Genomic DNA, 15,284 nt, shown 5'->3' with positions numbered 1-15,284 from the left:
GCTAGGATGAATACCACCCCTTGAAAAGACTGGCTTTGCAATTACCACCGAATAAACAACCAATTAAAATGTCTCCTCTTCCCCTGCCCCACCCAGTGTCCTCCTCTCATGAAACTTTCTCATTTCTAAGTAATGTAGCAGAGGTGGTTTGCTCTAATAAATTTTGTGTTCTCTGCTGGAGAGATCATTTGATGGAAGTGGGCAAATCAACCAAAAAATAAATAAATAACATGCACAGGACAGCTCCAAAGACGCCCAGGCTCCTTTGTGTTTTCATTCCCCTCTTCGTTACTTCTCTTTTCACAATAGGCCTGGATGAGCTTAAAAGAAAGGATGAGGTGGTGGGAATTGTTAGCAAGTCGAGAATTGCACTTGGACTTGTCACTAGTTATGTGACCTCTGAACCCCTGTTCCTTCATCTGTAAGATGTGGGTAAATGATAATTGCTAAATCTATGCCAGGGTTCTCCCAATGAACATGCCAGCCATTACCCAAACCCAGCCTTTTTCTCTTATTACCTTTCTTAATTCACTGAAAAGCTCTGTGGATGCTGTTCCTTTATCATTCTTGCTCTCTCTATAAAGAAACTTGGACAAAACAAGGTAAATAATTTTCCCAGCATGCCTCAAATATTAACTACAAAATTGGGATTCAGACCTGGGGTGAAGCTTAAGAACTGTCCCCATTACCCATTCTATACATTGATTCAAGTGTCAGAAATGAGACAGACAGCCTGTGTACCCAGAATGCTGCAGATTCAGTAGGAGCTTAATAAATGCTGGCTGTCTCCATCCTCATTCCCATCTCTTATAACAAAGTAGACTTAATAGAATATATGAGTCCTGTGGTTGAAGAAGCCAGATGTGGGTTCCTGGAGAAGGGAATGCAGGAGTAAGACTTTGGATCAATAACTGAGCTTGTGAAGCTATTCCTGGAATTAGCCACTTCAAACCTGTTTCCCACCCCTGACATCTTTTCTTTTGAGAAGCCATCAAAATGAAGGTCACATGAATATTTGGCCTCATGAACTTGGGGCTCCCTATGATGGGAATGGCGAGAATGCTGTAAGTAACGGGTATATTTTATTTATGTCAGGGTATCTCTGTAGGCTTGCAATCCACAAATGTCCTGTGGAGCACCTGATAGCCATGATTAAGCTCAGTGTGGTGATGAGGCAACTGATAGCTCAGAGTTAGAAGTTACTGCATCTGAGGCTGGGACCTAAATATTTGATCTTTTCTTTTTCTGAGCTTAAACTGAATTCTATCTGCATTACTGAGTGTTCACCTGATAACGAACTCTGAGATGAAAACTAGGTAAAAAGAGATGAATATGGTACTTTCCCGGGCCCCAGTTGCCCACTTATAACTTCATCCTAAGATGATTGTTAGGGTACTCATGCAGATCCCTAAAATACAGGACGGCAGCAAAATAGAGGTTGGAAGAAGCATGTGAGAAGAGCATTGCACTATTTAGAAAATGAGCTGCGGAACAATAGGCCTGAAACTGACCCAAAGCAAGGAGCAGGGGTAGCCCCTCCCACTCAGTGTTTCTATTCTGATATGTTTGTAGAGTGTAGCAAAAATGCCCACATAGGCGCTCTTAATCACGTAGGGAGAGCCTGTTATTTGAATCCTACCTTTTGGAGACAGCAATGACAGCCAAGGTTACTTTTTTGTTTCAGGGTCTATTTAGATCATTGGGTCTGTTCTTATTTCTTGAGCACCTAGAATATACCAGTCTCTTTTCAAGGACAGTGTCTGTCTCACTCTGCCTCTCCCTCTTTTTTTCTCTCTTGTTCATTCTCTGCCTCCCTCTCCTCTCTTATTTTTTGTTCTTTCCCACTCTCTCCTGTTCTCTTTCTCTCCCCACCTCTACCTCAGGGTCTCTCCTTTTCTCGGTCCTCTCTGACAAATCTCTATCTGAAAGAAAGGATGACTGTGGCATGAAGACTTGATTCATTTCTAAGGTATGACTGTCTCAGTGACAATAACAGTAACCCCAAACAAGTACCTCCCTTTAGTGTGCTTTACTGACAAAGTTATAGTTTTATAGAATGCAGAGTTGTCTACGGGTGGCAGCATGATGCCTCCATGAGAAGAGAAAGCGTTTCCAAGTTATCCAGAGTTAATCCTGAACTCCAGAGCTGTAACTTTGGCAACCCGTTTAAATACATTGGACTATCTGTTTCTACTTTTAACAACAGTAATGATGCCTCCTCACAGGAGTGATGTAGAAATAACAAAGCACACCTTCTTGGGCAGATGGCTCAAAGTCCATAACGAGGGAATGGAAATAAAAGTCAAGATTAGAATCCATGTTATCTCATTCATAGTCTGCTTTCTTGTTCTCTACTCCTTTTATGTGACCTTCTCCACTAAAATACATAGAAATACATGCATAGAAATACAAACACTGACTGTTGATAAATCTAGATTCAAAACTCAACCCAGATATTCATAAGGCGAACAAACTTGCAAGTCTCTTAAACTCACAAAGACTTTTTTTTCAGTAAAATGGGATAATATATTATCAGAGAAATTAAATGATGTGATACGTATGTAGAATGTAGAAAAAGTGTCACACATAGAGCCCTTAATCATGAGGGGATACCCTGTTATTTGAATACTACCTTCTGGAGACAATGATAACAGTGAAGATTACTTTTGTGTTTCAGAGCCTACTTGGATGTTAATGAGCTAAAGAACATTCTTAGATTGGATGGATCAACACACCTCAATATTTTCTTTGCAAACTCTTCAGAGGAGGGGTTGGCAGGAGTGGCAACTTGGCCATGGGACAAGGAGGCCTTAATGCACTTGGGTGAGTCTCAGACACTCCTTCAGGAGGAACCTGGAGTAAGTCAGTATGAAATTCATTAGTGAGGATGAATTCAACATAGCCATAATGGTTCAGGGAGCAGTGGTGATGTGAATAACCCATTCACTTACCTAATTTACAAAACTCTCTGGTATTCCTGACCTTATTTTATCCACCTCACAATACTCTGAAGAAAATAGCACAATATTATCAGCAACACTTTGCCAATGAGAAAATGCAGACGAAGAGAAGAAATGGGGTTTATCCAATTAGTAGCAGAGACACAGCTGGAATCCAAGCTTCTGACTTTGTCCAGGGTCTGCTTTCTTCTTACATCTCTTTTCCCATAGTTCATGCACACATCTTGGCCTCTAGCTACGGTGTCCTGGGACAACCAAGTCAGGGCTAGCCTAAAAGATACCAAAGAAGCAGTAGAAAATGAATCGGTCGGAACTCCTTACTCTTCCATGTTCTACCCACCAGTACTGAAACTGTGCATCTCAATAAACAACAGATCAGTTTATACAAGCCAATCACTGAAAGCCAGGAATGACAGTGGTTCCTGAACCAAGGCTTGCAAGCAAACATTGTAGTTCTTTAGTTTTGACTTTTTTCCCATCTTCATTCAGTCTAATTCAATATGGAACCATGGAATTTTTATGAGTGCAGACTTAAAATCACAATTACAGGCACTGTTTTCTATTCTTAGTATTTAATGTTATACACCGTCTACATTTTTTCATATTTCAGAAGTCTTATAATTGCATCCTGTCCTGCTTTTTTCACTTAAAATCACAAGAGAAAAAACATTCCCTGAGTTATTTTCACTGTGCTAAAGATGAGATTTTTTTAATAGTCACATAATATTCCACTGAGTAAGGCACTACAATGGATTAAACCTGCTTCCCTTAGTAAAATGTTCTCATTATTTACAACAATGCATTCTGATGACTCAGTGGGCATCATGATTTGAGACTGTCAGGGCTCAGCAGAGTGGCAGTGCTGGCTGTATCCTCTGCCTGGTCATCTTGTGATACACCTGGAGTCTAGTAGCTACCCTACATCTATGGTATTTCGGAGATGAGAGATTCTGCAACTTCAGCTGATGAAAGCTGTGCTAAATAAAACTGTAGACTTAGTTTACTTTAGACTGTTACTATATTTTAATTATTTTAAGGAAATGAAACGTGTATGTGAGTGTTTGTGTGTGTGTTTACAAAAAGCAGTTTCGTAGAAATGAGAAAGACATAAAAAATAAATATCTAAGTGCTCTCAACTGAGGGGAATCTATGCCCGAAAAGATTCTTGTCAATGTCTAGAGACATTTTTGGTCATTATACATGGGGGAATGCCACCAGTATCTACTAAGTAGAAGCAAAACTGCCAAATCTTCTATAATGTCCATAACAAAAATTAGATACTTAAAAATGTCAATAGTGCTTATATCATGAAACCCTGTGATAACTGATAGGGATAGAGAGACATACAGGTACAGACAAGGGATGGGTAGGCAAGAATGTACACCTTAGGCATACTTGAAGATGACTAGTTGTATTACATGTCTAGTATGATTTAGGGAACTGTACCAGCCTAGAGCCAAAATGCATGGCTGTTCATCCTTAGCAGAATGGCCTTAGGCAAGAGTCTTTCTTTCCTCAAGTTTGTTTCCTAAGATTTCTGGAGGCAAGTTAGACTGGAGAGCCTCCTAGGATTTTTCTCAGTTGTGAAATTTGCTCCTACTGAAAACAAACAGAAGGTTCATGATCAGAGTCTGGGGAAGGTTGAACAGCAGGCTTCTAAAGTTAGAGAGAAATATTCCTGATGATTCTATGAATGTCAGAGTCTGGCTCAGGGCCAGGAATAGGGGAACTTATAAATCCATAGCAGGTTATAGTATTTCAGGATGATGTCAGGCTCAAGCTATTTCATCTTTTAAGAGAAGTAATGAAACAGGACTCAGGTCTAGTGCTGTGACTCTGTAGTAAAAGAATGAGTCGGGACAGAACAAACAGCCAGGCTGGACTTTAAGTCTGCTGTCCCATTACCATCCCTAGGCTGGTCCTGCCCCATTACCTTAAAGACATCATGGAGATCAAGGGTCATTAGCACTGTGTAGTTCCTTAGTTTAGAGCTCTCTAGAGAAAGAGTCCGGTTTTCAAGAGCACAAGGCCAGTAAGAGGCAGAAGGAGAATCACAACACGTCACACTGACTATACTGACCTGCAAGCTGCCACCTCCCCATCCTGAAAGAAGCTAATGTAAGACACTCCTGTGCAGTAGCACCAATCAAACTCAATTCATTAGAATCCTATTCTAACCACCTTTCCTGCTGTTACATCATGATCCCTGGACAAAGCCTTGAGTGGGAAGGGGATTGGTTCAGACTATGATTGACAGAAAATAACTGAGAATTATTTCCTGTCTCAATTTCTCTTCTTCCCTGCCTCTGCCTTCCCTGCTCAGAGCCACACACATACATACACACCCACACGTGCTCTCATACATCTTCATTTTTGTGTTAGAAGTCTCCAAGCAATTTAGAATCAATAGATTCTGTGAGCCCCAGGAGTGAGTAAGCTCAGCGCTCTCACAATTCAGTCTACTCCCATCACATCTGCTTTGAGCTTGCCATTCCCGGGCTACAAAAAGCACTCTCTCCTTGCCCTTCTTCCCTAACTGTTCTGTTCTTATAGTCTCCCTTTATAAGGCTCTCCTACCTGAATTTTAGCTTTTCCAATGTCTAAGGCAAACACAGAACAAGTATCATCCATTGCTTCTGCTGAGGTTGGTACCATCTGTCTCCCCTGGCTGAGTGATGCTCCTTCTGGGATGTGTAAGGTAGGCAGTTGTTTTTCAAACCAGAGCATGCAGGCAATTCATCCAGGGCTCTTGTTAATCTCATGTGGGTGGACAACAAGTTGCCATGTGATACATGTCAGGGACTATTCTACCTGCTTAGAAATGACCGACTATACTTCACTACCTTCTTTAGATTCAGCAAATAGCACATACTTAAGCAGTATTCTGTTTTCATTTTGTTGCCGTGATAAAACCCTCTGACCAAAAGCAATCTGGGGAAGAAAAGCCTTATTGAGCTTATACTACCAGCATAATTCACTTTGAAGGGAAGTCGAGTCAGGAACTTGAAGCAGGAACCCGGAGGCAGGAGCCCTGGAGGAGCACTGCTTGCTGACTAGTTCAGTGGCTAGTTCAGTGACATGCTTAGCTACCTTTTACATAGCCCAGGATGATCTGTTCAAGGACTGATGCTACCTACAGTGTGCTAGGCCCTTCTGTATCAATTAATAATCAGGACAATCGCCTAGACCAACCTAATCTAGGCAGTGCCTCAGCTGATGCTTCTTTTCTTAGAAGGCTCTAGATTGTGTCAAGCTGAGGGTAAGCCTAACCCAGACATCAGATACTATATTCCAGTCTCTGTTGTAAACATCAACCACAAAACAGAATAAGAGCCCTGGGCGTAGAACCCAATTACCTTGACTTCAAATTCCAGTTCCGTATTTACTCTTGGTCACAAGCCAGTCACTTAGGCTCTCATTGAGTTATGAAATGATTAAGGAGCTGGTATCCTTTAAAGACTCTGCAGAGCACCTGAGGATGTGTAATAATTGCTCAAGAAACATCAGTTGGTATAAGCACTGTTCTAACAGAGCACTGCCTCTTGCTAGGTTTCCTGAGAGTTCTTGCTTTTAAAGCATCAGAGCTGAAGAAATGGGATTCAGAGGCGGTAATTAACTTGTGTGTTGTCACAGGATTAGTGGAGGCAAAATGAAAGCCAGAACTGAGGTGTATGAAACTGTGCAAGGGTTTCATCCAGATAGGAGCCTTTAGAGTGTGTGTAAAGTACAGCAATTCTTACCTTCTAAGAAATAGGTTACAGAAGAAAGTCTTGTCAGTCCAACCATTGAAATCCCTTACTTCTAGTCCTGTCTTTTCAGTAGATGACATCACCTTAGGTCAGTGCCACTCCTCCACAGGCACATTCGAATCATGAAGAGATGACACAAAGTGATCCTGAAGCCTCTTGGTAGCCCTGGTAATGGTGACTCACCGCACAAGTTGTAACAGCACTTGGGATGGTGGAGTCATAGGGTAGAAGAGACTGTTGTTGTTTTAGGCAGTATCCTTTTATCCTTGATTGACTCGGGGGTTCTTGCAGCAAGAAACAGACACTTGCCTAACACTCTGGTTTTCCCCTTGCAGGCGGCATTGTCTTGAATCCATCTTTCTATGGCATTCCCGGACATACCCACACCATGATCCATGAGATTGGGCACAGCCTGGGCCTCTATCACATCTTCCGTGGCATCTCAGAAATCCAGTCCTGCAGTGACCCATGCATGGAGACAGAGCCCTCCTTTGAAACTGGAGACCTCTGCAATGACACCAACCCAGCCCCTAAACACAAGTTTTGCGGCGACCCAGGACCAGGGAATGACACTTGTGGCTTTCGTAGCTTCTTCAACACTCCTTACAACAACTTCATGAGTTATGCAGGTAGGGCCCTATATATCCCTGGGTGTAGTCTAGTCTGGCACAAGACTGAATGTCGGACTTGGGCTCTAGGCCTGGCTCAGGGTAGCTGTGGACAATCTGCTTATTTTCCTAAAACAGAATTTTCATGCCAATCCATGAGAACAGCATTTCTTCCATGAGCATCTCAGGAGTACAACAAAGACATTACATGTGAATGTTTATCAGAAAGACCCATTTTAGGAAAATTATTTGGACCAAAACCCAGTCACTTTAAGGAGAAGACTTAGAACGATTTGATGTGCTGGGTCATCCCCTCTTACCTCTATTTTCTTAGACAAATACAGACCTTTGAACTTGATCTCCAAAGTTCTTCATGGGTTTCAACTGTAGTTTTCTAAGCTGGTAGATCATTGAAACTTTTTTTATATAACCCAGGTCTCCCTTATATTTTATGTTCATTTACTGCTTCGGGGTCAAAAAAGTTCTTTTTGTCATGCAAACACAGAATTACCATATAAGATTGGGTATGGTGAGGACTCATTCTCTGGGTTCCGGGATGCTCTGTGCTTCCCATGAGCATGTGGTACATCAAGGCTACTTCCACCTTTATCAAACTAGAACAAGGCACCCCTTCTTCAAAGTGGTCACAGCTCTGATCACAGGTCCCTGCAGTCATTGTCTACAATTGTACCTTGTAGGCCAACATCGAATTATCATGTATTATTTTACTCAATTTAGGCATCTATTTTCCCTCTAGAACAAGCAAATTCTATGAAATAAGAGATTACCTCTGTCACTGCATTCTCAGGGGCCAGACATAGTGCCTGGTGCTCAATAAATGTTAGAAAGAAAAGAAGAAAAGAGAGGGAAGGGGAATGGTGAGGAGGGGGAAGAAATTCTCCCTTTCTCATGCAATAGTTTTGGACATGCTGATTTCCCTTACAACAGGCATCAAAAATTAAGCAGAAATGATCTCACTTTACAGATGGCAATACTGAAGTTTCCTGTGGACATTTGCCTCTGATAGCACGTTGGATACCAAGTATTCTTTCCCCTTCCCCTTGTGTTATTCTTTCAAAGAGACGCAGCTGACAATGAGGGGAGGAAATTGAAAAACCTGGGTATCTGTGGCACTCTGCCTCCTACAGTGTGTTGGAGGATGCTCTACTGGCTGTAGGTGGAGGGCTGGTAGTTCCATTGGTGTTTGATCTGAGAAAGTCCCTTCCAACTGTTTTGTATTCGTACTGGAGCATTGAAGCAGGTTGTATTCAAAGAGAGGGTTTTTTTTGCTTAATTTTTTGAGAATTTCATACGTGAGCATTGTATTTGCATCATTTCCCCCCTTCTTCCATTCCTACCCCTCTCACATCCCCCCACTCAATTTTGTGACCTCTTCATTGATTATTATTGTTGCATAGAAAAGATTTTTCTACTGAAATCCAAAGGAGTTGATGATCTCACTGATCCTTCCTGTTTCCCATTCCAGGTGATGATTTCAAGGACTCTTTCTGGGATATGGGTCATATAGTTTAAAAGATGTCTTTTGAAAACTGAATATCCCGCCTCTGGACCTATAAAGGGTCTTTAGGTTTGGCTCTAAATAAAGACTGGCGTGCTGGGTATTTCCTCAAAAGCAGGTTCCCACTGGACTCCCATTCCCAGACACACTAACACTACACATCCGGTGCCCTGTCCTCTTAGGCAGCCGTGCTGACGTTCCATCTCTATAGCACCTTTCCTTGGCCAGCTCAGCACACATGGAAGATAAACAATAACAAGAGTTTGGAAGTTTGCCTGTTCTTAGGGGCCAGGAGCTTCCACCAGCTACCAAACCCCCATAAATTCAATCTTCTTTTTTGTTCTTTTGGGGGGGGGGTTCCTCTTTGTACAGATCTAAAGAGTGATTGATTTACTGTTGTTTTTTTAAAGAATCCTCTCAGCTCAATGACCCATTAACAGCAGAACTAATTCATTGAGCTACGATAACAAACTTACACCCGCAAAAGCATATTCAAGGCAACCACGAGCTTTGAAATGTTTGTTTTCCTTAGGCTCTCTGATAGATGAGGTGGCAAAAGTGTCTGGATGAAATTCAAAATGTGGAACAGAATGAGATTCTCAGGGTAGAAGAAAAGGATGCACATGCACGGGGCCTCCTTCCAGAATAGAGGACAGAGTCATTGCCAGTCAACCTATTTCAGATGCTCTTCCTTCCTGGGTGCTTCTTCCTCAAGCCTAGTTACTAGACCTATACTAAATGGTTAGAGAGCCTCCATCCAACAGATCTTGCTGTGGAGGTAGCCATAGCTTGTGGCTTCCACTTTCCAGTATGGTAGCCACTGGCTATATGTGGCTGCTGAGCACTTTAAATACAACTAGTGTAGCTGAAGGCCTGAATTATTAACTTTAAAACATTTTAAATATCTGGGTATAGTGACATATGACTTTAATCCCAGCACTCGGGAGACAGGGGCAGGTGGATCTCTGTGAGTTTGAGGCTATCCTGGTCTACACGAAGAGTTCCTAATCAACCAGGGCTACACAGTGAGAGCCTGTCTCAAAAATGTTTAATTTATTTTAATTGAAAAGGTCACATGTGCTGGTGGCTATCCTATTGATGTTTAAAAACCAAAAATACTTGAGTACTTGTGGTATGCCAGATACTGCATGTGTAAAATAAACCAAAGAGATAAGTGATATTATCATATCCATTTTACAGATGCAGAAAATATGGCTCACAAGTAACTTGACCAGATCTATGTACATAAAACAAGAAAAAATATGACTTAAACCCGAACCTTTCTCCCTGGGGGCTGTAACTTTCCTGTCCTAAGGAAGGTTGATAGAATTCCTAGTAGTCCAACCAAGCAGGCTACAGGCAACTGATGGGTCAAGAGTGTATCAGCAGAAAGCTCTAGGGGAATGTATTTGTTCTAAACAGTTGGATCAGCCCTTGTCAGATAAATGGGAAGAAAACCTATACCCATTTCCTAAAGATAACAGGCCATACTTTGGTGCTACACAGAGAATACATAAGAGTATAGGAAAAATAGGTGTTCTCCCACCTACTGCCTCTGGTACCATCTTTATATGTGCCCAAGCCTTTTGATATGCACACATACTTTGACCCAAGCCATCCATCCTATCTTTAAGGAATATACCTGCAGCAAATAAATCAATTGATATGTGTAAAGATTGAGCTCTAAGAACGTTCTTAACAATGTTCATTCTCCAAATATTTATTAGGTGTTTATTATATACTTGACACAGAACATAAATGTTTCTATAGGTGAAAAATTTTAAATGACTTACACACTCAGAGATGATGGATTCCAGAGATAAAGTGCAAGACATTGACAGGATAGAACACTATGGTGCCATTGAGCATGATATAGCTTATAGCTGAGGGTCGTGATTGGAAGCTGAATGACAGACTCATCAGAGCATAGACCCAGTGTCAAGAATTTGAGCTTGGATTTTCTGTGTTCCAGTATTAGATCCTAGGCAAGTTACTGTTTGTCAGAACCTCCTTTATTTTATCAATTCATGGAGAATAATTGCTCTTACCTTGCTTGAGTGATAATAGGTAGAATCATACAAACAAAGATGTTAGAATTGCCCTTGGTATGATAATTAATATTTGACAAATGATAATTAGCCTGATTACTTGTTATGGAAAGGGCCACAGTATATACATAGTGTAGGACATATATATTATGAGGATTACAAAAATTTATTATTTCACATCCACAATATGCATGTCTATATGTATATATGTATACACACACATATATACACACATATGTATTAGATACCAGTTGTATTATTTCCTAGCAATGAACTTAGGGTGATGTTCAATTTTTTGTATATTTAAATATTCTGTAGTGAATATAGCCTTTCTAATCATTTATTGCCAGGACTATTATTATTATTTGAGAAAGCAAACCAAAAAAAGGCAGTCTTACAAAAAGTGATTCATTTATTCATTAAGATGGTTAAATGTTCCCATTAGTTCTATGGGGGACACACCATCATCATTTCTCCATTTACAGTGGGTAGAAATGCAGCTTCCAGAGCCAGAATTTCATCCAAGGTTCTACAAGTATTAGAGTCCCTGAGCGCCTGTTCTGCACCTCTATGCACTGCACCCTTCCAGCTTCAGGTAGAAATTTATTCCTGAGAACAAGTCTCTTGTGGCCAGTCCAGAACACTTCATAAGTAACGTGGCAGCTTGAGGGAGCCTCTTCAAGAGACCCTTCTACTTAGAGACAACATGGGAACACAGGGGCATGATGGGTCAATTGATCTTGGAGGTCTAGATGAAGGGACCACCGAGAGTGGGAGAGGAGATGTTTGGGTCTAGAAGCCAAGTGGGGCTGACTTTAGACATTAGCTGATTGAGACAGAGTGTTTGTGATGAATGGAATCCCTTTGGGATGTCGCCCAAGAAGCAGTAAGTCTCTGTGATGTAACAGAGGGCATTTGTGGGCATTTTCCAGCATCAGCAATAAATTTCAAATGCATTTCTGTTTCTTACTAACTTATGTCAGCTATCCATTTTCAAAGTCTTTCCTATTGATGAATATGGAAATGGTTAAGATTTAAAATATAAAAGGAAAGCAGAACCTTTCTCTTTTTTGAAGAAAAAAATCAAATAGTTGAGAGTCTTATGAAGAAAAAATTTTGTATGTTTATCTTCACTCATTGTGGTAAATGCTTTTGTGCCCACCCACGTCAATGGATCCTTACCATCACTCTATGAGTTGAAGTTGATTTAAATGTCTCCCATTTATATATGAAGAAACCAATATATAAAGTTAAGGAGGGGGTGGTAGTGCTCAGTTAGTATTTTATGTTTGTACTTAAAATTTATAGTTAATCCCCATTAATGAAGAGATGTGTTAATACTTTTACTATCATAAGCAGGAATTCAAGAGTTTTCCTTACACAATTATTTACCTCATGTCTGTCATGAACATCTCTGTTTAGAGCTCATGGGGTAACCACTAGATCAGAAAGAATGCATATTTTACATTCTGAGCTTTTCGTTCTCCCTTCTTTCCGCTTTCTAACACACACATACATGCACACACATGCATGAGGGCACATAACTTCACACACTTTTCCCAAACACAAGGTCATGAGCATTTGCTGGGCATTGCTGTGAAGTACATACTGTTCCTGTGCCCCACATTCCAGCTTAGCCATATTCTGAGATGAACCCTCTTATTATAGTCATTATCCTCAGATAGGAAAATGAGACACCAAGGGCACAAAGTCACTTGATCTTTTGACTCTGTGTTGTGTACATCATACTTCTTCCCTGAGTCATCACGCCTTCCACCTGCATCTAATCTACTTGGTGACTTATAGCAGGCTTTCGTGTACAGAACATAGCAATGAAGAAAAATTTACCTATTATCTGAGCCTTCTCAGATAGAGGTGTTTATATGCCTGGCCTTAGATAGCCTCAGCATGTGTGATATTTAGGGACTTTCACAGTGCATCTGAGGTTGAGAGAGATTTACTCAGTCACTCCTGTATAGTGTTTATTAAGGAACACCAAGCTCTTCTGCTTCTGCCAAATGTCCTAAGGCTTTCCCCAGGGTGCTGGAAAGAAGACTTCAAAAAATTACTAAGGGAACTAAAGCAGTTTCTGTATATAAACTCCCTCACACCCTTGTCTGTTCCCCTCATGGTCATGTTTAACTGTCCAGCACCTCCCTGAACTTATTTTCTGCATGCTTGATAAAGAGAAATGAGTTTATGCTCCTGAATTCTCAGAAGCACGTTTATTTTTGAGATCTGGTGAGCTCCAGGTTTCTCTGTCTAGGGCTCGGCTGTGGTTTATTCTAAGTGGATACCCCTGAGAAGTGGTGTTTGGGAAGCCAACCCAAACAGTGCCTTTTTCTGCCCCTAGAAAAACTGAATCACACTGTTAATAAGAGAAAAGGGAGGCCAGCCTTTTCCCTAGGGCTGGGTCTTGGGTGTCTGCCTCCAGTCCACACCCTGGAAAAGAAAGAGTAGGATTGAAGGTCATTGGATCTAAAGACACCTGAGAGATTGCTTTCCAATCTCCCTTAGACTACTCTGGGCTCTACTTACCTTATCAGTCACCAACTGGATGGAGACTTTATCCACACTAGATTTCATTTGCACTCAGAAAGAAAGGTATAGGCTGTTTAGAAGCAGAGCCTCGGTTCAAGCTCCAGATATATTTAGCTCTGTGACCTAGGAATAGTTGCCAGACGGCACACAGCCTCAGTTTCCAACTCTGTAAGATGGAGAAAATAACCATATGTTATCCAAAAAAAAAAAAAAAATAGTGTGTTTTTGGAGAATGAGAGTATCTGCCCAAAGAATGGTATACCATGCCTGGTTCATACTTAGCACATGCTAAGTATATGTCCCACAGACATACGTACATATGGACAGTGAAGAAAATATTGTTGTTGTACTCATCCTGTACACAGCTGGTATCACCATTGCCTGACCCTGCCCTGGCCTGGGTCCTGCCAGGACACCATGCCTCTAGCTGGGTGACCCTTACTCTAGTGCCACTATCCTCCTCAGCCTCTGCCCTGTGATCTGATTGGCTTTCTTCTATGCTTTCCTAGTTGACTCTCATTCCCACTCTGCCATCTCCCTCCATTCACTGCTAGTCTACACCACAGATGCTAGTGGTCTTAGAACACCCTTCACTCATTCCTTAAATTGATCAATAGCTCCTTCAAGGAAGGACCATTTTAAGTTTGCATTCCACTCTCTTGACATAGAGAACTGAATATGAGTATGAATGAGTGCCTGGACATCATACATTTGTTTGAGGAGCAATGTCATTGCATTAAAGGAACGTAGAATTGATGAATATATGAATGAATTAAGGTAACAGAATACATCGGGGAGCTAGTGAGCACATGAATGAATGAATCAATATATGAATGAATGAAGAGTGAGTGAGAGGGGAGAGTAGGAAGGTATTGTTGACGTAGGCACCAGAGGATGCGGAGTCCCTGGAAAGCAGCTTTTCTGCCCTTGTCCTTAGCCATGACCTCTTGGCAGCTCTCTCATCAGTCTCGGGCTTACTTTTCCAGTTCAACTCCCACCCTCCCCTTCCTCCTGTTTCCTCTCACCTGTCTCCAGGAGTGATGACTGCACTAATTTGTTCACAGACCATTAACTCCTGAGCACTGGAAGAGGCTGGCCTGAGCTGGCGAAGACAGACTGGGGTGCTGGCTCTCTGGCTGCCTGGAGACGTCACCCTCCTCTCGCATGCCTGCATGCGGCTTTAGGCTTATCTCTCCCTCTGACTCTTGCAGATGACGACTGTACGGACTCCTTCACGCCCAATCAAGTCTCCAGAATGCACTGTTACCTGGACCTGGTGTACCAGAGCTGGCAGCCCTCCAGAAAGCCAGCGCCTGTCGCTCTTGCCCCTGAGGTTGTGGGCCACACCGTGGACTCTGTGATACTGGAGTGGTTTCCACCCATCGATGGCCACTTCTTTGAAAGGTGAGTCTGTGGAGTGTTGATCCCTCTCTCCTCCTGCCAAGAAGAAGGAGACTTGGAAAGGAGGTTGCCTTGGAGCAAAATTTGCTGGGCTTCTTGTTTTTGTTGAACAGATGTGCCCAGCACTGGGCAATGAGTTGTACCCAAAGGTACACTGAAAAGTTTGGGTCAGAGAATAAAAGAATGATTACTAACAGAAATGAGCCAATAATGATGCATGCTTTTAGCTGAATGGTTGTTTAGATTTGCTTTATTATTAGAAACTGGGAACTTCTCTGCTAGAATCTCTTTTGCTCTTGTCTCCATTAGCTTCGGAGTTGAAACTGCCTCTGGCTAATGGGAAATAGCCCTCACATTATACATATAATTCACATTATAAATTAAAACATATATATATATGTGCATGTGCATCAGCATCAAGATTTGTGAATGCGTGTGTATAGTATATAATCATATTT

General features: G+C 41.6%; 1 protein-coding gene across 1 annotated transcript in view; it reads left to right on the top strand.

The window, feature by feature from the left end:
* Pappa (pappalysin 1) overlaps positions 1–15,284 on the top strand; it is a 252,646-nt gene that overhangs the window by 59,517 nt on the left and 177,845 nt on the right. The window contains exons 3-5 of the mRNA XM_008833486.3: positions 2,678–2,823; positions 7,045–7,338; positions 14,637–14,829. Of these exons, the coding sequence (XP_008831708.1) occupies positions 2,678–2,823; positions 7,045–7,338; positions 14,637–14,829 (633 nt within the window). The remainder of the gene's footprint in view (positions 1–2,677; positions 2,824–7,044; positions 7,339–14,636; positions 14,830–15,284) is intronic.

The sequence above is a fragment of the Nannospalax galili genome, unplaced genomic scaffold (genome assembly GCF_000622305.1).
Source record: "Nannospalax galili isolate Female #2095 unplaced genomic scaffold, S.galili_v1.0 scaffold34, whole genome shotgun sequence".
Lineage (NCBI taxonomy): Eukaryota > Metazoa > Chordata > Mammalia > Rodentia > Spalacidae > Nannospalax > Nannospalax galili.
This window is presented reverse-complemented; position numbering and strand designations above follow the sequence as displayed.